This window comes from Zalophus californianus, chromosome 12, assembly GCF_009762305.2.
Source record: "Zalophus californianus isolate mZalCal1 chromosome 12, mZalCal1.pri.v2, whole genome shotgun sequence".
Lineage (NCBI taxonomy): Eukaryota > Metazoa > Chordata > Mammalia > Carnivora > Otariidae > Zalophus > Zalophus californianus.
In genome coordinates, this window is record NC_045606.1 from 27,601,856 (window position 1) to 27,627,843 (window position 25,988).

The window sequence follows — 25,988 nt, forward strand, 5'->3', positions numbered from 1 at the left end:
TAGGTTATGAAAATCAGGAAAGGTGAAAAGAGAACCATGAAAAAGAGAAAAACTGAACAATTTCATATCAGAGTGTAGTCAGATAGAACATGCCCAACAGGAGGTATAATCAAGAAATGGAAGAGTAAAGAATGGCATAATATTATTATTTTTTTTTACATCTCCATGACTTATTTTACTATATAACTGGAAATTAGTAGATTTAGTCCCTTTCCCTATTTCACCCAATCATTTTTGGGTTTTTTTTTTGGCTTGCTTTAGTGTGAGTAAAATCCATAATTACATTCACTATTACATGTAAACTCTATTCAGGGGAGAGCTGAAGTAACAAACCACCACCAAAAGAAACCATTATTTGGATATGTATAGGTATTTGTTTCTCTTATTAATTTATATACTTGTTTTATAACTTACATTTTTTATCCACTCCCACATAAGCAAGGCAAAAATATAAATGAAGGCAAAGGCAGAAAGACTGATACTGTTTTTCTTTTGACAACAGATAAGTAGGTAGAGAAAGCAGAGAGTTCTTCAGTAGGAGAGCTATTGATCAATTTATTACTGAAAACAGAATTAAAGAGCTGACTTAGACACCAAAGGAAGTTTGCAGTTCAGGCACCGGTTGCCTCTAGACATAGGAAATTCCCTCCCACCTGAATATTATTTTTAGCAAGAGCCAACGTGATTTTAGTGAGCTATAAGGGCACCAGACGATTAAGTGGTCAGGAAGGGTACATTCTCATATTGTCAATGCACAACACCAGTAACTGTTTTTTATATGGGCCTTAAATCAGATCTTCTGCTGAGATGAGATGTCTATAGGATTCTTATCAGGGATGAATGCTCCACAGAAACTGTAGGACGTATTTATTATTTCACCCAAATGCATAGGTGATACTTTTGCATTGTCATAAGCAAATAAGTAACAGTCAACTTAGAATATATTTTATTTAATATACTTGTGCATTTCCACCATGGATTAAAGACTCAGTACATTCTGTGGCTATATAAAATGATCTACTGATAAGGGAGTATAAGAAATTTACTATATCTCAGTTGGCTTATTTTTGGAGAACATGTTTAACCAAAAAGTCTACTTGCCAAACTTCTCTTGTAGTTTCTAGGTCATTTATGAAGTTATCAAATTATATGTTGATTCTTGGGCATAGTGCTAATTTTCCAGTTTTCTGACCCTTAATATAAGTCTTCTTGAAAATCTGAAATAGTGTATTAGGTAAATGTTATCCTACAATGATTCAAATAGCATTGTGGTTAAAATGCACACTTTTAGGTTTTCCATATGTACTAAGCTACTAGCAAAAGAAAATATATTTGTCCAATTTTATTAAATTGATGGTACAATAAATATACTCAAGGAATTGTTATATACATCAAAAAGTGGTTGTGGATACTCTGTCCAACAAAGTTTTTAGTCTCTCTACAAAAGACACCATAGAGCAACTTTGATGCCTCAAAAATAATACACCAGACTAAGAAAAATTAGTGCTGACAGATGTAACTAACAATCTAAAAATTGTCAAATATGAAAGTTGTTATTCGAGTACTCTGCCATTCTTTCCTAACTGTAAGATTTCCAAACTGTCTCTATGGAAAACATTTTTTACTGAGATGAACAAAATGTTTAGTGAACTGCATTTCCACCACGGCAGAATTACCTGAGAAGTATGTGTTAAAAACAAAAGTTCATATGTACTTCTGCACTTTATGTTCACAGCTCAAAATGAAGTAAAAATGTGGCTTAGATCAGTTAATGTATTGGATTACAATTCCCAAGAAGGGTGTGGTGAGAAGTAGAAGGTGAAAAAAACGTTTCCTGATGAAATCACACCATTACTAACACAGGTGTAACGTGTGACATGGATGTTGAGCAAAAATCAAACAAACCTAAGGACAAGCCATTATGTTGTTAACACCTTAAGTAAATTCCACTCACAGAGTAGCAGAGTAACTAGAAACAGGAAAAATGAATTTATGTCTCTCTCTTGCACACAGATTACACACACACACACACACACACACAAACGCATGCACTCAGGGCATGGATGAAATCCATTTCTTGATAATGGAAGGGTAAGGGAATAATTTTACATTTTTACATCTATTGAGCATCTCCTCTGTGCCAATAAATATAATACGCTAGCTGGGGTGGAGCAAGATGGCAGAGGAATAGGAAACCTGGATTTCATCTGCTCTCAGGAATTCAGCTGGATAGGGATCAAACCATTTGGAACACCTACGAACTCAACAGGAGATGGAAGAAAAGAATAGCAACAACTCTCTGAACAGAAAAGTGACCACTTACTGGAAGGTAGGACGTGCGGAGAAGTGAATATGAGGCGATATTCGGGAGGATAGACGGCGGGAAGGGGGCCACCGTCGGCCGCTTCTGGCAAGTGCTAGAGCCGCAGAGCACAAAATCGGAACTTTTAGAAGTCGGCTCCGCTGAGGGACGTCGCTCCAGTGGCTAAGCGGGGGGTGGAACCCTCGTGGAACAGTGTGGTCTCAGGACCCTCAGGGTCACAGAAAGACCGGGGGTGCCTGAGTGCGGCAGAGCTCCCAGGTATCGGAGCGGGGAAGCCGGCTGCAGAGACGGAGCCAAGGCGCAGGCTCTCAGCTCGGGGTTGCCATAAACTGTGATCCGCAGCCCAGTCGGGCCACTGCTCCTCCAGCAGGGACCCAACAAGCGGCAGATCCGGGGAGACTCCCCTTCCTCCGCTGGGAGGAGCGGCGCGGGAGCGCACCCCGGGGATCTGCTGGGTTTGGAGACTCCACACGGGGTCGGGAGCCAGAGATAGAAACGCTCGGTCACAGGCTGGGAGAGCACGGACTGCGGCCGGAGACCGGGGAGACGGGAGTGACTGACTGCTCTTCTCTGGGGGCGCACTGAGGAGCAGGGCCCAAGTTCTCGGCTCCTCCGGGCGGAGATTGGGAGGCTGCCATTTGCACTCTCATCCTCCAAAGCTGTTCCAGAAGCTTGCAGGGAACAGAATCTCCCCAGAGCAAACCCAAGCAGGTTACTTAGCCCAGAACGGCAGGGTGGGGGGGCAATTCCGCCTCCGGCAAAGACATTTGGGAACCATGGCAACAGGGCCCTCCCCCGGAAGATCAGCAAGAACAGCCAGCCAAGACCAAGTTTACCAATCAATGAGATCGGCAGAACTCCAGCGCTAGGGGAATACTGCACAGAGAATTCATGGCTTTTTTACCATGATTCTTTAGTCTTTCAAAGTAAATTTTTTAAACTGTCTTTTTCTTTTTTTTGAATTCTTCTTTTTCCCATTTTCAACCCACATCTTATCAATCTCTTTTTTTAAAAAAAAATTTATTTTTCATTTTTAGAGTCATATTCTATCCCTTCAGAGTAGTTACCCTTATTTTTGGCATATATATACAAGTTGTTCTCTCTTTAAAATTTTGAGATACAGTTTCTTCTAAGAGATCAAAATATACCCCAAAGTGTATGGCTTTGTTCTAGTCTCCTGCCTGATTACATTCTCTCCCCTTTTTTTAAACCTCTTCTTTCTTTTTTCAAACAACCCCTTATCAATTCCTTTTATAAATTTTTTTATAATTTTCATCTTTACAGTCATATTCCATCCCTTCATCGTATCAACCCTTATTTTTGTACATATATAAGTTTTTCTTTCTTTAAAATTCTGGGAGGCACTTTCTTCTAACAGACCAAAATACACCCAAAATCTAGTGTGTGGCACTGATCTATGCACCAGCCTGATCATATGTGATCATATTCTGTTTTTTTTGTTTTGTTTTGTTCTGTTTTTGTTTGTTTTTCTCTTTTTCTTTTTTTTCTTTTTCTTTTTTCTTTCTTTCCCTTTCTTTTCCCCCAGTTTCAGGTCTTTTCTGATTTGTTGAGAGTATATTTTCTGGGGACGTTGTTACCCTGGTAGCATTTTGTTCTCTCATTCATCTATTCTCCTCTGGACAAAATGACAAGATGGAAAAAATCACCTCAACAAAAAGAACAAGAGGTAGTACCGACTGCCAGGGACCTACTCAATATGGACATTAGTACGATGTTGGACCTACAGTTCAGAATTATGATTTTAAAGATACTAGCTGGATTTGAAAAAAGCATGGAAATTATTAGAGAAACCCTTTCTGGAGAAATAAAAGAACTAAAATCTAACCAAGTCGAAATCAAAAAGGCTATTAATGAGGTGCAATAAAATATGGGGCTGCTAACTGCTAGGATAAATAAGGCAGAAGAGATAATCAGTGATGTAGAAGAACAAATGATGGAAAATAAAGACGCTGAGAAAAAGAGAGATAAACAATTACTGGATAACAAGGGCAGAACTCGAGAGATAAGCGATACGATAAGACAAAACAACATTGGAATAATTGGGATCTCAGCAGAAGAAGAAAGAAAGAGAGGGGGAGAAGGTATATTGGAGCAAATTATAGCAGAAAACTTCCCTAATTTGCAAAAGGAGACAGGCATCAAAATCCAGGAGGCACAGAGAACCCCTCTCAAATCCAATAAATAGGTCAACACCCCGACATCTAATAGTAAAACTTAAGAGTCTCAGAGACAAAGAGAAAATCCTGAAAGCAGCTTGGGACAAGAGATCTGTAACCTACAATGGTAGAAACATTAGACTGGCAACAGACCTATCCACAGAGACCTGGCAGGCCAGAAAGGACTGGCATGAGATCTTCAGAGCACTAAACGAGAAAAATATGCAGCCAAGAATACTATATCCAGCTAGGCTGTCATTGAAAATTGAAGGAGAGATAAAAAGCTTCCAGGACCAACAAAAACTAAAGGAATTTGCAAACACAAAACCAGCCCTCCAAGAAATATTGAAAGGGGTCCTCTAAGCAAAGAGAGAGCCTAAAAGCAACATAGACCAAAAAGGAACACAGACAATATACAGTAACAGTCACCTTACAGGCAATACAATGGCCCCACATTCATATCTTTCAATACTTACCCTGAATGTAAATGGGCTAAATGCCCCAATCAAAAGACACAGGCTATCAGATTGGATTAAAAAACAAGACCCATCGAAATGATGTCTGCAGGAGACTCATTTTAGACCCAAAGACACCCCCACATTGAAAGTGAGGGGATGGAAAACGATTTACCATGCTAATGGACACCAAAAGAAAGCTGGGGTGGCAATCCTTAGACAAATTAGATTTTAAACCAAAGACTGTAATAAGAGATGAGGAAGGACACTATATCCCACTTAAAGGGTCTATCCAACAAGAAGATCTAACAATTGTAAATATCTATGCCCCTAACATGGGAGCAGCCAATTATATAAGGCAATTAATAACAAAAGCAAAGAAACACATTGACAACAATACAATAATAGTGGGGGACTTTTAACACCCCCCTGACTGAAATGGACAGATCATCCAAGCAAAAGATCAACAAGGAAATAAAGACTTTAAATGACACACTGGACCAAATGGACTTCACAGACATATTCAGAACGTTCCATCCCAAAGCAATGGAATACACATTCTTCTCTAGTTCCCATGGAACATTCTCCAGAAAAGATCACATCTTAGGTCACAAATGAGGTCTTAACCAGTACCAATAGATGGGGATTATTCCCTGCATATTTTCAGACCACAGTGCTTTGAAACTAGAACTCAATCACAAGAGGAAAGTCGGAAAGAACTCAAATACATTGAGGTAGCTAAAGAGCATCCTATTAAAGAATGAATGGGTCAACCAGGATATTAAAGAAGAATTAAAAAAATTCATGGAAACTAATGAAAATGAAAACACAACTGTTCAAAATCTTTGGGATACAGCAAAGGCAGTCCTAAGAGGAAAGTATATAGCAATACAAGCCTTTCTCAAGAAACAAGAAAGGTCTCAAGTACACAACCTAACCCTACACCTAAAGCAGCTAGAGAAAAAAACAGCAAATAAAGCCTAAACCCAGCAGGAGAAGAGAAATAATAAAGATCAGAGCAGAAATCAATGAAATAGAAACCAAAAGAACAGTAGAACAGACCAACAAAACTAGGAGCTGGTTCTTTGAAAGAATGAACAAGATTGATAAACCCCTGGCCAGACTTATCCAAAAGAAAAGAGAAATGACCCAAATCAACAAAATCAACAAAAACAAAAGAAATAGGAACAATTAGAAGAACATATTATGAGCAACCATATGCCAGCAAATTAGATAACCTGGAAGAAATGGATGCATTCCTAGAGATGTATCAACTACCAAAACTGAACCATGAAGAAACCTGAACAGACCTATAACCACTAAGGAAATTGAAGCAGTCATCAAAAATCTCCCAACAAACAAAAGCCCAGGGCCAGATGGTTTCCCAGGGGAATTCTACCAAACATTAAAGAAGAATTAATACCTATTCTCCTGAAACTGTTCCAAAAAATAGAAATGAAAGGAAAACTTCCAAAATCATTTTATGAGGCCACCATTACCTTGATCCCAAAACCAAAGACTCCATCAAAAAGGAGAATTACAGACCAATATCCTTGATGAACATGGATGCAAAAATTCTCACCAAAATACTAGGCAATAGGATCCAACAGTACATTAAAAGGATTATTCACCACAACCAAGTGGGATTTATCCCTGGCCTGCAAGGTTGGTTCAACATTCACAAATCAATCAACGTGATACAATACATTAACAAAAGAAAGAACAAGAATCATATGATCCTCTCAATAGATGCAGAAAAAGCATTTGACAAAGTACAGCATCCTTTCTTGATCAAAACTCTTCAGAGTATAGGGATAAAGGGTACATACCTCAATATCATAAAAGCCATCTATGAAAAACCAAAAGTGAATATCATTCTCAATGGGGAAAAATTGAGAGCTTTCCCCCTAAGGTCACCACTGCTATTCAACATAGTATTAGAAGTCCTAGCCACAGCAATCAGAGAACAAAAAGAAATCAAAGGTATCCAAATCGGCAAGGAGGAAGTCAAACTATCACTCTTTGCAGATGATATGATACTTTATGTGGAAAACCCAAAACACTCCACCCCAAAACTGCTAGAACTCATACAGGAAATCAGTAAAGTGGCAGGATATAAAATCAATGCACAGAAATCAGTGGCATTCCTATACACCAATAACAAGACAGAAGAGAGACAAATCAAGGAGTCGATCCCATTTACAATTGCACCCAAAACCATAAGATACCTAGGAATAAATCTAACCAAAGAGGCAAAGGATCTGTACTCAGAAAACTATAAAATACTCCTGAAAGAAATTGAGGAAGACACAAAGAAATGGAAAAATGTTCCATGCTCATGGATTGGAGGAACAAATATTGTGACGATGTCAATGCTACCTAGAGCAATCTACACGTTCAATGCAATCCCCATCAAAATACCATCCACTTTTTTCAAAGACATGGAACAAATATTCTTAAAATTTGTATGGAACCAGAAAAGACCCTGAATAGCCAGAGGAATGTTGAAAAAGAGAAGCAAAGCTGGCGGCATCATAATTCCGGACTTCCGGCTCTGTTACAAAGCTGTTATCATCAAGACAGTATGGTACTGGCACAAAAACAGACACATAGATCAGTGGAACAGAATCGAGAGCCCAGAAATGGACCCTCAACTCTATGGTCAACTAATCTTTGACAAAGCAGGAAAGAATATCCAATGGAAAAAAGACAGTCTCTTCAACAAATGGTGTTGGGAAAATTGGACAGCCACATGCAGAAGAATGAAACTGGACCATTTCCTTACACCACACACAAAAATAGACTCAAAATGCTTTAAAGACCTAAATGTGAGACAGGAATCCAACAAAATCCTAAAGGAGAATACAGGCAGCAACCTCTTCGACCTCAGTTGCAGCAACTGCTTCCTAGAAACATTGCCAAAGGCAAGGGGAACAAGGGCAAAAATGAACTCTTGGAACTTCATCAAGATAAAAAGCTTTTGCACAGCAAAAGAAACAGTCACCAAAACCAAAGGACATCTGACAGAATGGGAGAAGATATTTGCAAATGACATATCAGATAAAGGGCTAGTATCCAAAATCTATAAAGAACTTCTCAAACTCAACACCCAAAGAACAAATAATGCAATCAAGAAATGGGCAGAAGACAGGAACAGACATTCTTCCAAAGAAGCCATCCAAATGGCCAACAGACACATGAAAAAGTGCTCATCATCACTTGGCATCAGGGAAATCCAAATCAAAACTCAATGAGATACCACCTCACACCAGTCAGAATGGCTAAAATTAACAAGTCAGGAAATGACAGATTTTGGCGGGGATGCGGAGAAAGGGGAACCCTCCTACACTGTTGGTAGGAATGCAAGCTGGTGCAGCTACTCTGTAAAACAGTATGGAGGTTCCTCAAAAAGTTGAAAATAGAGCCACCATACGATCCAGCAATTGCACTACTGGGTATTTATCCCAAAGATACAAATATAGGGATCTGAAGGGGTACGTGCACCCTGATGTTTATAGCAGCAATGTCCACAATAGCCAAACTGTGGATAGAGCCAAGACGTCCATCGACAGATGAATGGATAAAGAAGAGATGGTCTATATACACAATGGAATATTATGCAGCCATCAAAAGGAATGAGATCTTGCCATTTGCAACGACATGGATGGAACTGGAGGGTGTTATGCTGAGTGAAATAAGTCAATCAGACAAAGACATGTATCATATGACCTCACCGATATGAGGAATTCTTAATCTCAAGAAACAAACTGAGGGTTGCTGGAGTGGGGGTGGGGTGGGAGGGATGGGGTGGCTGGTTGATAGACATTGGGGAGGGTATGTGCTATGGTGAGCGCTGTGAATTGTTCAAGACTGTTGAATCACAGATCTGTACCTCTGAAAGAAATAATGTAATACATGTTAAGAAAAAAAAAAAGAAGAAGATAGCAGGAAGGGAAGAATGAAGGGGGGTAATCGGAGGGGGAGACAAACCAGGAGAGACGACGGACTCTGAAAAACAAACTGAATGTTCTAGAGGGGAGGGGGGTGGGGGGATGGGTTAGCCTGGTGATGGGTATTAACGAGGGCACGTTCTGCGTGGAGCACTGGGTGTTACGCACAAACAATGAATCATGGAATACTACATCAAAAACTAATGATTTGTAATGTATGGTGATTAACATAACAATAAAAAAATTTAAAAAATATATAATATGCTAGCCTTGTTACTTATGTTTTCCTTTTAAACTAACCTTTTTTGAGTTTATATGTACACATGGCACAAAATTAAAAATATAAAATTTATAAGGTACCAAATTTCTCAGACTCCTTTATAGCAACCAGTATTATTATTTTTTGGGTTTCCACTTCTACATACATTCCAGAAATATGTAGGTAACCAAATGTGATACGTTATTAAATTGTCTTCTTTAACTCTCACAACAAACTAGTGGAATAGCATGGCCATGCCATTTTACGTATAAAGAAACTGAGGTTTAGGGAGGTTCAAATAATATTCTCAGTTATAGTTAATTAATTTAGGGAGTACCTCATTTGATCTAATACCAAGTAAGGGCATATTCTAATGTAAAATTTATTCTTTCCTGAGGCAAGGTAGAATTCTATCTTGGGGAAATAGACCATATTTAAAAGTCCTAGACCCCCGAAATAGATTTCAATAATATTACTTAATGATAGGTTATTTCTAAATTATTAGCACCACAATGCCTGAGGAAGAATACAATGAGGAAATAAAAATACTTTCAAGTTGACTACTCCTTTCTCGTCATGAAAATGTGAGATGACAATTAGTGTGGAAAATACAACATTTTATTCTTGTGTCCACACCTGCCATTTATTCTGAATAAGGGAGAAACTGCTTTTTTTAAATAAAGAATTTTTGAACGAAGTCATTAAAATTAAAATATTTACAGGTGGATGAAACAAGACATACTTAAAAATAAATAGTGGGATAATTTCATATAGACAAAATGATTTTTATTAAGGGAGATTTGAAAAATTACTAAGGAGATTTATTTAAAAATTTTTTTAATTTAAATTCAACTAACCAACACATAGTACATTATTAGTTTCAGATGTAGTGTTCAACAGTTCATCAGCTGCGTATAACACCCAGTGCTCGTCACATCACGTGCCCTCCTTAATACCCATCACCCGGTTACCCCATTCCCCCACCCCCCTCCCCTCTGTTTGTTTCCCAGAGTTAAGAGTCTCTCATGGTTTTTCTCCCTCTCTGATTTCTTCCCAGTTTTCCCTCCCTTCCCTGATAGTCCTCTAAAAACTTAGGACATGTTGTAGGATTTGGAGACTTAATTTAGTAGCTATGCATTGCTCAAGAAAGAATCCATATTTTCTGTGGTCATCAGCTTAAAAACCCATGGCATTTTGTTTAAATTCCAGTTAGTTAACATAAAGTGTACTATTAATTTCAGGAGTAGAATTTAGTGATTCATCACTTACATATAACACCCAGTACTCCTAGTGCCCTCCTTATATCAGTGTTGGTTCATCACTTGTAACAAAGGTACCCTTCTATTGGAGGAAGTGGATAGTGAGGAAGCCTATATAAGTGGGTATGGGGGGGTATATGTAATATCTCTGATATCTTCTTAATTTTACTGTGAACCTAAAACTGCTCTAAAAAGCAAAGACTGTTAAAAACATTAATGATAAAAAAAACTATGGCATTTTCAAAACTAACCCTTGATAAATTTCATAAAATAATTTTTAAGCTGTCATCTGGATTGAAAGCTTATTAGTGGCTGAAACTGCTTAATAAGGGACTACTTAAGAAGGGACTTAATAAGGGACTAATGATATACTTAATAAAGTATCTGCTGTCAAGACTCATTTAACCAGTTTATAGGTGGTTTGAGTCAAACATGAAATTTTATTTCCCAGTACTGGGGAAGGAAACAGCTCAGAACTACCTTGAAAATGTATGTCTGAAATGAGGAGAATACATGCAAAATCTCTTGGGCAGATAGGCTTTCCCAACAGCCATTCTCTAATATACAATGTATAATCTATATATTTCAGAGACAGGTGTTACCTTTGTATGTAAAAGTTTGGGAAGCGCTATAGAAAATATTTATGTTGAAAAAAACTCCATCAAATGCTTTTTAAAGAAGCACAAGAGAAAATGACAAGAAAAACCCAACAAAGGGAATTAAATGTACTATGTGAGGAAGAATTTATAGCATAGTTATAAAGAAAGCAGGTAACAAAGTCACAGTTCTTGAATTAAAATGATGTTGCAGATATTTTGAGGGATTTTACAAGGTCTAGGATGGCCTGTTCATTTTTCTGTATCTTGCTATTCAGCTGACTCAGAAAATAATTTATGTTGGCTTGAATAATTTCCCTTGTCAAGAAGCACCAAACACCTCTGAAAGTTACTCGATTATTTTACGGATTGGAGAGGGAGAGGTAAAGTCTGGACTTGCATTTAAAAACTCGTTTTTTGTTTTTTTGTTTTTTTTAGCCACACATCCTCTTCTTGACTCATGAAACTTCCCTCATTCTCTTTTCCTTTTCACAAACTTATACAGCTTTTTCAAAGAAGTTCTAATATAAAACCCAAACTGTGGAGTTTCATATTCTTTGTGGACTTCGTGTGGTGGCATACCATATGAACTACGTAATACTTACTTGTCATCATCCTTTCTCAATGGAATATTAAAATAAATAATCAAGCAAATCCCCACTGAGAAACATACCACAAATTAAAGCTGCTTTAGGCACAATTTAACATACCGCTTTTTGAGGAATATCTTTTTTTTTTCAGTATGCAATTTAAATAAGTACAGGCTGCAAGTTTGAGCAAGGCAGAACTCCTCCCCTTTGTTTAAGACAACTTCCACATTTCTGTGTGTGCACTTAAGGAAGTCATCCACATGTAATCACTCGGCCATCTGTGAATAGGAAAATTGTAAGTGTGCTACATTTGCTGCATTCCTTCAGGCCTTAAACTTTTGTTAAAATGCTCCATAAATGGATCAAATGGACTGAAATTGTCTACATCTGAAAAGCAATAGAGGAGATAATTCATGTTGTAATGTTCTTATCCTTAATAGAAAAGAGATCAGTGAAATGCAGTGGTAAAGAAAACACTAGAGAATACTGGAAAAAATATATCTTCATACTTAACGCTGTAGTCAATGTGATCACAGTTTATTTTGTTAAGTAGAAAAAAAGTTATTTTTAAAAACAAAAGACTGGCAAAACTGAACTTAGAACACCATCAAATAATAACCTATATTTCCTTTTTAAAAAATCTAGATTTCTCATTCAAAATTCAATTAGAAATTTTATATTTGATAAGTTTCACTACTATTTTTATTATCAAATAATTACTTTCTATATTTTCTAGAAAAGGGGAAAAAAGAAGAAAAGGAAACAAAAGTTATATAATTTCTACATGATCATACAGAAAAATATATTCTGGAACAGGGTAATGACTCAGAATCTTTTGTGCTTTTGGTTGTTGGTATGCCCAAAAGTTAAAAGAAAAAAAGAATAATTGTTTAATGATGTATCACTTTTTGTTTGTATGTTTATTTAACATAGTCTAAAGGTGATTAAAAGTATGTGGAAACAATTCTTTAACTTTCAATACAGACTAAAGCTTTCTCCTTCTTCTGCTTACTTCTATCTTCCTATTTCCATCCTTTAGAACTATGACTAAGCATTCTCTACCCAGCTATATTGTTGAAGGAAAAGAAGAAGAACCAGAAAAGAAGATGGTTAGAGGAATGTGTAAAGGAAATATATTAAATGTTTTGCTACATTAAAAAAAGAAGTTAAAAAAAAAAGATGAATACAGAGGTCCTTCATTAACTCAAGGTAACACAATAGGGTCTCTACCCATTGTACGGCCATTAAAATTGATTGTGCTGATTAAGTTGTCCAAATGTTGAGAGTGTGACAAATCTTCTAACGACAATGAACAAGATAGACTGAATTTCATTCTTTCCTCCTGACTTGTCAAAATTCCCCCTGGAAACACCTCTTTCATAAAATGAAAACCAAAACCATTTTCTCTCAGAATATAAATTTTAAAGTTCTAGTGGGGATGTATACTGATTGAGCAGGCAATTTTAAAGACAGTTATTAAGCCATTTTGATTAAAAAGAATCGCAGACTAGACTGTAAAAATCAAAGCAGCATTTAGTGTTTTTTCTTCTTTTTCAAAATATTTGAAAATATCTCAACTGACATCCTCCTAAAATAGTTTGTGATTAATAACGGAAAGTCTTGGTATATAAAAAAGAACATGCAATCTGGTTATTATCTATAGAAAATTCACTGTTTAACTGATTGTTGACTACGCACCTATTAAAAGAGATGCCGTCAGCAGTTTAGGGTCATATGGACTCTTCCCACGGCCATTTTCAAAATGTGAGTCCTCCAGCTTAAAAATGTTATCCTGTAGAAAAGAAAAAGAAGGACCGAATTTATTTATAAGAGGAACAATGTTAACATACCTGTTAATCAGAGAGAAGTTGAGTACTCATGTCCACCATCAAGGGGTATTATTTGGTAAACTTTAGAGATGGCAAAATAACTTAAGTGGATGAAAACCAACTATTACTAGCCAAATATCTACTTAGTTCAGTGATTTTTAGTAACATTTAGCATGTTATAAGTAATAATGTATAAATGAACTCTAAGGAATAAAACATGTCCTGATAAGAATAGAGTGATCATCTTATCACATAGGTATGCGAAGCACAACCATAATGGCTCTTGAAAGGAGAGAATTTTAAATTTAAATGACTCTTTCTTCCTTCACATAGAGGAAAAAAAGAGCAATCCACTATATTAGATCTAGAACAAAATACACATCTTATTTTTCCATTTGTACCTTCCAGAAGGAAATGCTAAACAGCATAGCATTCACTTCCCCCATTCTATCATTCCTACAACTTTTCTGTTTATATGCTTCTCAAGCATTTTTAAATTACTCACATGAGAAGGTGGAAGATAACTGAAACTATCTTCCTCACTTTCCGTAAGTGTGAAATATCAAACCAGATGTTAGCGGAGGTGTGCCTAGAGGTAGTGTCATCAGAACACCAGCACAGAGGTGACACATTTTTCTCAGTGGAACATCTGCTCAGCTGAGGCTCAAGTACCCAGGAACTGGAGTGAACATCTGACAAGTACCAAGGTAGAAAGTATTCCAGAAAGCTCTGCAGCAAAAGCCTTAAGAAGGAAGTAACTAACTCATGACTGAGACCCTGTTCTCAGTATGCATCAAGCTACTGAAATGTCTATGTGACAGTGGAGTAAATTGGGGAGAGGGGTAATTTCTAAGCACTCTTTTTAGAACCAAATTCTCTGGGAATTAATTAGGTCAGAATATATATGCTTTTTCCAGTAGCACATTAACTTGTCCAGAGACTGAAATAAAATAGGTTTTTGGCAATTTCTCTACTATTCCCACGAAGTATTTTCTACCTCCTTAGAAAAATAAAGGGTGTTCATTTGATGGCCAATAAGGATCACTTTATTTAACATTTAATATTTCTGATGGAGCTAATGGCAGAGGTTCAAATTATGACTCTTAAAATTCATTTGAGTTAGGGAAGAGTGCAAAAGGAAGCAAACCAAAAGCATTCTCCATCTTTATTACTGTGAGTGAGAATTACTGATTTTATCCTTTCCTCGCAATGATTCTGTATTGGTAATTAGCTATCCCCTGGCAATGATGGTCCTTCAGCTCAGTTCTGAAATTTACAGAGCACAGAAATTTATGAGGTTTCTCAGAACTGTGCTAATTTGTAGTGGGAAGGGCAGTGACTCAGAAGTCAGGCCCATTTGGGCTAAGGATTAGCTCTGGTTCTTTGGTCACCAATTAATCTCTCTGAGCCGCAGGTCTCTAAAAGTCAATGCCAATGGGATATTTAACCTCCCATGTTTATTATAAGGATTAAAGAACTGTAATAAAGCATTTTTAAAGCAGCAAAATAAAAAAATGAACACTATTTTTACTTTAATACTGCTCTCATAACCCCTATAACAGAAGAATATGAAAATCTGACATGTATTGTTATCATTATTGTAAACTCCTCCCAGCATAATCTGAAAGAAATATTACTTTAAGACAGTTATGTAAGTAACCAGATTATAAACCTGTTTACAAATACAAATTTATCATAGGCACTTGAATATTAAAATGATAATACGAAACTTGACATATGCCAAGAAAAAATACAGAAGAATCCCTTAAGTATTACTTAGATATATTTTGATAAAAATTAGGTAATAATCCAAAAGAAATATGCTCAGTAAAAGATATACACTCTATTGCTACAAATCACAGAAAATGTTCTTAAAATTTGTATATGTGATTATTTCTCATAATAAGGAAGCAGCAGAGAGAAGTCATGATGTGGTTGAAAATATTGTTATAAATATTATTACAAATTTCTTGTCTTTATAAGACATTTTACAAAACTGACAAAAGATATAAGAGGTACCCATCAAAATATGAGACACTTGATGTCTCGGAACATGTGTCCAAGTTAATAAGACAATGCCAAGGTAGATAAGAAGTTCTTCCAACCTCATGTTTAATACTTGATTTACAAGGTCAAGGATTAAACTTCATAGCAGAGAGGTTAAGCATGTCAGTTATGGTTCAAGAGAAGACGAAAAACTACCCTTTGTCATGGTGTCAGATAATGTGTTCAAAGCCGGCCTTTCCGTTTCCCCTTTTTCCTTTAAATGTAACTCTTACCCAAATTTCTGGGTAATTCTATATTCTTATACGACTCTATTAAAGGGTAAAACACTGAATTTCCTTTCCAGCCTACTGACAAGGGAGCCTGGAATAAACATAATTTGATTCCTGAATAGGGACGTAAAAGACATTTCTTACATATGAATGTTTATAATATAAAATTTATACCCATTACATACAGTAATCAGGTACAAAGGTGTTGATATCAAACAGAACGATCATCCCTGGCTCTTTTATTAATTCTGGGCCTCAGGCAATTCCTAAATCCTTCTGAAAGTATGTTCTAAAAAAAAATCCATTAATTTCATTTTTCCATTGTTTATAGTTGCCACAGTAAAATCATTCTTTCCTATACTGATTGGTATCTCTTGTGCCACAGTGGAAATGCATGCCTGTGTTTTCATCATTGGAAATTAGGATGGGAGTTTAAAATATATCTAAATACCACAGACTTCCTAGATGCACTGAAAATTTTTCTTAACCTATAGCCAGACCACAGTCTAGTTCAAAAGCTTTCCTGAAAAATATCACTAATTATAGTATGTGTAAAATTTCTCAACTAAAACAGACTATCCTTTTAATATGTCTGATAAATTCAATGTGATTGATATAAAGAAACACCTACATTGCTACTTTTGTTATCTTGTGAAAGAGACCTATTAGATGTGTAAAGATATTAACCCATTGTAAACAACACAAAACAGTGTGTTAATGTAACTGAATAATAACATCCTATTGTTGTCATATGTAACATATCACATAGACAACCTTCTGGCTGGGCTTAGAGGCCTTTTGAAATCTGATTGCTACTCAATGATTTTCTGTTTTAAGAGTGTTAAATAGATTACATGTGCAAGTAATAAGACCAGAGATCCTAAGACCAATGTACACAATTAAACTTCATAGCTTTATATGTCTTACTTGGGCTGAAGTAATTTTCATTTTTAGAAATCCATGAACAAAAATCTAGTTGCATGGATTCTAATTGCTTTAGCAGATACTATGAGCATATCATATAAGTTATTGGGCCATATTTTATTACATGATTGCATCAGTTTTCAGCAACTATTTTTAGCTTTCAAGACCACTCTTTCTCCTTTGTCTTTTGGATTTCCTGAATGTTATTAGACTGTGGTGAGGTAAGGCATTAGAGGAAATAATAACTGTGCTAATGTCTAATCCAAAGTCTTATAAATTATAAACCATTGGTGACATCATGGCAATAAATTTCCTAAAACTCAATCTTCCCCAAGTCATAAATTTAGGCAACAAAATTGTGATTTCAGTTGTTTTATTTAATGATTAAAACATAAACGATGTTTGTAAAAAGAAAGAAAAAAAAAGAAAATCCTACATATATATGATAGAATGACCATTTTGGGTGGGAAACAAAATAAGATTAAGTCAAGCCAATACATGGACAGTATTTAAAAACGTATTTTTCTATTTTTTTCAAATTGCTCTTTCTCCTCTCTTGCTCTTCACAAGACACACCTTGTTTGCCAGTTATATTGAATAATCAAGTATTCCCTGGTCACACTATGCTTTTTCTCATCTCTGTTTGAAACCTCTTCCTTCCCCCCCTCACCTACCCTCAGCCCTCAACCCCAGGGTGAACTTCCTTTAAGAGTAAATTAAAACGCCTCTTCCTAGGAGAAGTCTTAAGAGATTCCTGCAGATATAATTTATTAGCTTCCTTTGTGCATATCCTAATTAACAATACTACACAGGCAATGACTATATTGGCTTCAGCAAAGACGGGATTTAACAGGATCTCACAGGAAATACTATGGCATACTGTATTTTGCCCAAAGGAGATGTTTTTGTGGATCAAATTCATCTGGAATTTACTTTTCCTAAAAAGGTGACTAGATCTATGTTGTGCAATATTATAACCATGAGCCACATGCGGCTATTTAATTAATTAAAACTAAAAATTCCACTCCTCAGTTACACTAGCTATATTTCAAGTTCCCAACAGTCACATGAGGCTTGTGAATACAGGACTGCATAGGTGCAAACATTCCCATTGTCACAGAAGCTCTACTGGACAATGCAGCTCTAGATCCTGAATCCCATTCCCATAACAGCAAAGAATAAAGTTGGAAATTAGGAAGGCCTCCAAGGAAAGAAGACTTGTCATCACACCACAGTCATAGTAAAAAAAAAAGAAAAAAAAAAGTCCATAAAATCTACAAGTAGGGATTATACTAATTAAAAACACTAGTTTTTTATGTTTATTAACCAGGATTATACTAAGTACCTTTTAATGGCAGTCAGTACAGATGAATAAATACATGTCCCAAATAGTCCTGTATGTCATTCTTCTTCCATTTGAATCACTTTTCTTTAATCCATGCAGGTACACATTCTACTCATTACTTAAAGTTTAGGTCATGATATGCGATCCATCAAATGTTCATTGATTTTCCCCAGCAGAAAAAATAATTTCTCCCTGGAACTTGCATAGCATTCTAGTCATACTCCTTTAGTGTCATTTGTTACCTTCAACTTTGATATTCTATGATGCATATGTTCTTTTTTCCCCTATTAAATTATTTTGAGTTGAAGGAAAAAATTATTCGCTATGTATTTTTTCAAATACTAAAATAGAATTGAGTTAAAGCTCAGTGAAAGAATGAGAGAATAAATGAATGAGTGTGTGACTGAGTGAAAGAGGCCTTATAGAAAAACTATGTCACAAGAAAAGAAAGGACATAAGCCCTGGACTCTAGGGGCTTTAAGGATATGACCCAGATGAGCCCAACTGTGTGGTAGAGGCAGACTATACAATTCAAATATTAAAGCAAGTTTTAAAGTAAGCTCTAGGAAAAATCATATCCTTTAACTTTTTCGTGTTATTGCGTTACTTTTTATTATTGATACTTGTTATACCCTTCAAGTATGGGTTTACTCTTACATAAATGATAAAAAAATAAAACCTAGTGACAGAGTATAACCATACAGTCCTTTCGTTTTTACATCCCTGTTCCTCTTTAATAATTTTCATTGTGCCTTATTAATAAGAACTACCCCTCTTATTTAGAGGCAACTTCATTGAAGGTAAATTTACCAGAATGTTCCTTTGCAGAACTTTAAAAATCTTTCTGACCAATGTAATCTCTCTGCTGTGTATCCTATCATTCCAGTGTAACCATTCCACTTCACCATTTTGTACTCAACAGAACTTATGTGTAGGAGCTCCTCGATACAGGCAAATGGAAAAGCAAACTAGAAGAGCTATTTGGGCTTGCCAAATGTAATTTTTCTACTTAGAAAATACATAATTTCTTACTGGTATTTCATCTATTTTAGAAAGTTTTATGAAGCATTAATATGATAAATACATGGTGATCTGTGATTAAGAATTATATTTGAAATGTGGAGGTACAAGAAATAAAAAATATGTAACAACAGCACATTATATACCTTACACTATATACATGTATACGTTATATACCTACAATATTATATGCTTATAATGCTATTTAGTGGTTATTTCACTTAACAATGAACATATACTAAGGTTAATGATGTCCTAGTGCTTCAAGTATATTATTTCACTTTAATCTTCAAATACCTCTAACTATTATTATGCCAGCTTTGAGATGAGAATGAGATGAGACGAGAAACTGAGACATTTACATATAATATTCAAAGTCATAAAGCTGATTAGTGGCGTAAAAAGAATTTGATAACAGAACTCTTTCCAAATCCATGTTTTTAACCACTATACTTAAAAAAATTGGGTTTGCCACACAGAGTATGTGAGAGGTACCCTAAAACAGTAGAAACTGGAAGCCACACGAGTTCAAAATGGGGTTAATTTTCTGTTTCAGCATAGGAAAAAAAAGGCTTTATTTGATTTGACACTTAAAAGATGTATTTTGGTGAGGGATGAGTGTATCTATGAGCATGTATGTGTGTATGTGTGTGCACTGGTTGTGGTTGCAGAGGGTCAGAGAAGCTCATAGAGAGAGGGCAGAGGAAGCAGTGAGGCAGATTATTCTATCTGGGGGAAACAGCATGAATAAAATCCCCTCACAAATAAATTCATATTTGATAAATAACAAAGTTGAATTTAGACAATGAAGAATACATACATACATTAAGAGATAAGGCTAAAAAATACATTTGGAATCAACTGTGGAAAGTTTTCTGTGCCAAAATAAGCACTTTAATGTGTATTCAGAAGGTGTCAGTGACACAGTGATAATTTTAGCTGGAGAACAATAGCATCAAAGAGGTGCAATATTATGATGAATCTGACAGTGATGTGTAGGATGATGTAGAGACATACATGCCTGGTGGCAGGAAAAGAACTGTTGCCATTGTCGGGGGAGGGGAGCATTTGGTTCTTTTACACATTACAGCGATTTAAAGAATTTTTATACGCTGTATGTTGGTGTCTTGGTCAAGTTATTTGGTCAAGCTTCTTTGTAGCTCACATTTTTTAAACTTCTTTTGCAACAGAATCCCTTTCATTTTCCAGCAAAGCTATGGATTATTTCCTCAAGAAAACTGAAGCTAAGCATATACATGTTTTATAAGCAGTCTTTAGGGATTATTGACTTTATGTGGTAGTCATGTTCAGAGTTTCCAAATCAGTTATTTTATAAAGACCTTTCTATTTCTAACATGGTGTGATTCTATTATCCTATCACTCTGAACTTGGACATTTGCTTCTGGCTCTTTGTCTCCCCTCCTTGAGCATATGCAGGGATATCCAGATTTTTAAAACCCATTTTCCGTTTCATTCTCCATATACTGTTACTAGGAATTCATTTATTTTTATAAATTCAGCTTCTGAACTTCAGTCCCAATCCTTCTGCTATTCTAATCATTCAAACTTAGTTTCCTGGCCTGTTTGAACCTCCTTATTTTCCACAGTGATTTCAAAGTTGAGACCTATTAAAAGTTCTTGTCTCCTGGAAAGAATATAAGACCAATTACAAATAATAAACTTCATAAAAACTGTCAGAAAGAGTTACTTAACAATGTACATTATAGAAGATACAAAAGAAATGTAGCCCTGGTCTCTGTTACTGAATGTTATATGAATAAAGCAAATATAATTTTGCTGCACTGATTAAAATGTATTAGTCCTGCCTTAGATTTAACTATGACTTCAGCTATATTATATCATATTAGAATTTTATCTTTCTCTGCAATAAAATAAAATAAAACATCACTGCAAATAAATGACTATTAATGGGATATAAAACAAAAGAAAACAAACAAAAAAACCTCAGTGAAAGATAAGTTCAAGAAAAGGATTTACCTATAAGGACTTTTAAGTCTGAGTATACCAACAATGCCTTCTTTTCATATTAAGTGTTTTGAGTTTTCTTTTTCTTTTTGAGACAGAGTACATGTGGTAGCAAAGGGGAAAGAGAGAAGGAGAAGGAAAGAATCTTGAGCAGGCTACATGCCCAGCGCGGAGCCCAACGTGGGGCTTGATCTCACAACTCTGAGATCATGATCTGAGCTGAAATCAAGAGTCAGACTTTAACTGACTAAACCACCCAGGCGCCCCTTGATTTGAGTAGTTTTCGATGTATAAGAACTATAATATTTGGTTTTAAAGCCAAAATGTAGTCATTTGATGCTAAAATATTTAGTCAATAGTAATTATTATTATACTTACTCAATAACTACCACTACTTTTTTTACATATACACCCTAGAAAGGGAATTTTCCTCAGCAAGTAAAGCTACAAAATCAACTATATAACTGTTATAACAAAAATAAATTTTATCTATTAAATAATAAAAATGTCAGTTACATAAAATATTGCCCAGTTTAATATTCATGATCTATGATCATTCTCTAGATATATAAGACTTTTTTATTGAATATAATTTCTGTTCCTGAGAAATTCTTAGGTTCCAAAACAGAAAGACGGATAACATCGTCAGTGCAGACATTTCCATTAAGTTCATCTACAGGTTAAACCTAAGTAGGGATGGTTGGCTCCTGGCCCCACTGATTTCAATGTCTATACCTGCTCAAGCATTGTGTTAGTAGAGCAGAAATCTTACCTCTGAAATTGGTCTCCAGAGATCATATGGCTTTACTGTGATCCAGAAAATTCCTGTCATTTGTATTTTAAGGTAGATGTGATAAAATATTGTTTATGGATTATGAAACCTAGATGTTATGACTCATTGTGCCAATTACTGATTTTTGTGAAGTGCCAATATTCTAATCTATGAAATGGAAATAATCCACAGATTTGCCTCAAGGATTAAATAAAATATACTGTGTTTTAACAGAGAGATATTTAAACCATACAGAAATCTAGTTAATTATAATTTTAATTATCATAAATATATTATGAATGATGTATCTTTGCTATGATAGCATGTTGATAACTCATTTTCGATGATAACAATAGCTAATATCTGTTAAGCAACTATTAGGCAAGCACAGTCTCCTAAGTGCTTTGGAGGTATTACTTTTTACCCTCACAATACCCCTTGAAATACATAGTGTGATTATCCTAATTTTGTAGATGGAGTAACAAAGAGAAAAAGTGACTTGCCTAATGTCACACTGCTAGTATGTATCAAGCCAGGTAGCCAATTTCTAAAATCAAGAATAGCTGGAGAAATTATAAAAACCTATTTTTTTGTACTTGATTTGCACAACCATGTTACTTCATGAACACACATCATACATAAAATGCTGTCATAGTAATACCTCTTAACCGAACTTTGCATTCCCTGTAGTTCACACGTTAGGCCTTGAATTAGTCTAAACGGAAGTGATCATGACAGATAAAACTGTATTTAATATAGCCCTTGCATTATACTATTAATATAGTAAAGACAAGTAGAAGGAATTAACATATTTCTAACCTTATTTAAAAAAAGTAAATGAAATTGCTTTGTTCCCAAGTTTGTGAAAAAGTAGTATCACTTTATCCTCATAACAATATACAGTCCTTACAGCTGGATTAAATAGGATTTGCCTTCTAAATTTAAGGAACCTGAATTTATCTGGGTTCCTCAAACAGTGACATAATTCATCTGCTTTCTGTCATCATTAAAATTAATGATATAAACCAAGGAAAACAGAAAGCATATGTGTTCATACTTCATGCAGATTATGTTTTTAATAGGAGCTTAATTTGAGTTTATGCAGATAACACATACCTGTCATAGTATAATTATTCAGCTACAAATGCTTGTTAACTCCCAAGGTATGTAACAATGAAAGGAAAAATTCTATCTTGGTTAGAATGAGAAATTCCAGAACATGAACAATTTACTCTACAGTGTTTTACCCCAGTAAGACCTGATAAAGTAAGTTCAACCAAAGAGCAAATCATTGGCCCCCCCAAAACTAAAATAGTAGAAGAATTAACTTGATCTTTCTTTCCATGTGCATGTTAAGTCTTCTATGTTCAAAGCATAATTACATTTTTATTTGCTATCTTATCATTTCATAAAGCACCAGACTTTTTTAATCCTAAATTATGAAAGTATAGCTATTACCTTTTTAACAGTTGCTTTTACAAATATGTTTGTCACATCTGTGATTAGATACCACTGGGAATTTTTATCAACTTAAATGTAAATATGCCAATAGAAAGAAACATATGTACTGTAAGAAGTATTGACATCTACTCATATGGATTCTTTACATTTCAAGATTGTTTCATAGATACTATCTGGGAAATAATTAGGCCAATAGAAGTAACATTTTATTTATACCAAGATATGTTTAAGTGAAACTTGGTCATTTAAGTACTGTCATAATCATATGATGTAAATATATGGTTTTTGTTTCGCAAATTAGGAAATATTTAAATATTTATTATTTTGGCAGAGGTATTGTAGGAGAGAATACTTACTATAAATTCTTTGTGAGAATAGAAGTTTTAGAGAATAATTTGGGAATTAGAAAGAGCCTCAAAAATATCCACACACTTGATTACTTTACTTTTGGAAATATATACAAATGCAAAGAAAAAAAAGGAAAAAATTAAAACAAGATAAAGTTCATCATGTAATTTAGAATACTGAAAAAAAAAATTAAATACCAGTAAGAAAGGGGTGGTAAATTATGTCATGCCTACATAATTGACTATAATACAGGCATTATAATAGATGTGTCTATCAATTATAATACCTAAAATTAATACCTATGAAAACATTACTGAAGCAATAATGCAATAATCATGTAAGAAGATGCATGAAAAAAACTGAAGGAAATTCATTATAATATTAAGTCTCTAGCTTATGTTATTTGCATATTTTTTCTATTTATATTGTTTTTCTCTTTCTTCATATTTTATGCAATAATCATGTAGCTCATATATTTAAAAAAACAGGGTCTCTACAGGGTCTCTGTATCTTACTATCTAAGCAAATCTTCAAACTGACAGCGCATGGACTGAATGTGGCCCAGAGACATGCTTTATTTGCTGGCACAAGGTTTTGAAATCTTGAATTTGAATGCCTTTTCATGAGACTTAGGACTTTTCATGGGACAATCCATTCCACTCTTCCCTACAGTTTTGTGTTTCCTTCTTCATCTTTTTATGTCACCTGTATGGTCACCATAGGCATTTGAGTTTGCAACCCCTATAAAGTATTATAACTTACCTGAATCACCAAAAATACACTGCATCTATACCTACTAGTCCCCATTTTTCAGATTTACTTCATATGACAAAATCCTCAGAAGGAATGTGCTCATGCTCAGATATCTCATGATGGAACACTATAAGGTTTAGCAATTAATCATGGTTAAACAGAAGTTAATGGGGACTTCAAAGTGACGTGAAACTCTAATTGTCACAGCATCATAAATTTCCATAGTTTTTTGCTCATTCTTTTCATATAATTAAGTTGATCTATATATGTATATATATATATATATATATGTAAATACCACTCTTCACAATGTCTCTTTTATTTAAAAAATGGACTGTTCCAAATATTTATATCTAAATTAATTATCCAGAATCCTTAAGAGTTGAACTTTAAGAGTGTATAGTTAACTACTGAAAAATACAGGCACAGCAGTCCTTACAGAAGTACCCAGCCATTGGGTGACTTCTTTTGCTTTCAAAATAATGACCGTAGAGACATTCTATATCATATGTTGAGTTGACTTTTGGGTCATTATTTCTAATCTATTACAGTAAAAGTCTTAATTATTTATAAATGAATCTAACTGGTAGAAGTCAGTTTCTGCCTAAGCCAGATTTCTTTGTTATCAAATAAACAATCATAATTATATAATCTGGAATAAATCAAGCATTTTTATTTGGATTAATTAGAATGTTTGATGTTGAAAATTAAACTGTACATCTAAAATTACCATTCACATGGACTGAAATTTATATCATTCTAAATGACATTTTTAATTAGACAAAACAATAAATCTTTACTATAAATAATTTTAAGACCTGTAACCTCTGAAACAAATAATACATTATATGTTAAAAAAAAAAAAAGAAGAAGAGAGTAGGAAGGGAAAAATGAAGGGGGGGAATTGGAGGGGAAGACGAACCATGAGAGACTATGGACTCTGAGAAACAAACTGAGGGTTCTAGAGAGGAGGGGGCTGGGGGGATGGGTTAGCCTGGTGATGGGTATTAAGGAGGGCACGTATTGAATGGAGCACTGGGTGTTATACGCAAACAACGAATCACGGAACACTTCATCAAAAACTAATGATGTAATGTACGGTGATTAACATAACATAATAAAATAAAATTTGAAAAAAGAGTAGTTGAAAGCTCAATATCTTGCTCAGCTTATTCATGGCCATTTATTTTTCTTAAAAAATGTACTTTATTCCCTGTCATTACAAAATTTAAAGTTTTAGGGGTAGGGAGAGTATTAACACATAAAAATTGAGAGTAGTAAAAATTAATTACTTTAAGTTATGACATCTATTCCTACCTATTTTGTGTTATGCAATTTCAAAATGAAGAGATAGTTTAAATAAGTTGAATAAAGAATGCACATGATATATATGTGGCATACTTAGAAGAATGGCTCAACTTGAACATTGGATAGATGTGGGAATAAAAGAAAAGAAAAATTTAGCAAAACTGTGCTCTGTCTAGGCACTGGTGGATTAAAAAACAAAAAAACAAAACTGTTATTATCTACCCAAGTCTATGTTTGATCAATGTTGATGGGTAATACACATAATTACAATCAGAAGGCCCCTAAATAAATATGTATGCTAATAGAAAAATTGGAATAAAAAAGGCAAATATAAAAAAGTTATGTTGGACTACTGAT

At 34.9% G+C, this 25,988-nt stretch overlaps 1 protein-coding gene across 3 annotated transcripts in view; it reads right to left on the reverse strand.

The window, feature by feature from the left end:
* Window positions 1-25,988, reverse strand: part of SEMA3A (semaphorin 3A) — a 463,873-nt gene that overhangs the window by 79,944 nt on the left and 357,941 nt on the right. For all 3 annotated transcript variants that reach the window (XM_027574766.2, XM_027574767.2, XM_027574765.2), the window contains one exon: window positions 13,308-13,401. In XM_027574766.2, the coding sequence (XP_027430567.1) occupies window positions 13,308-13,401 (94 nt within the window). The remainder of the gene's footprint in view (window positions 1-13,307; window positions 13,402-25,988) is intronic.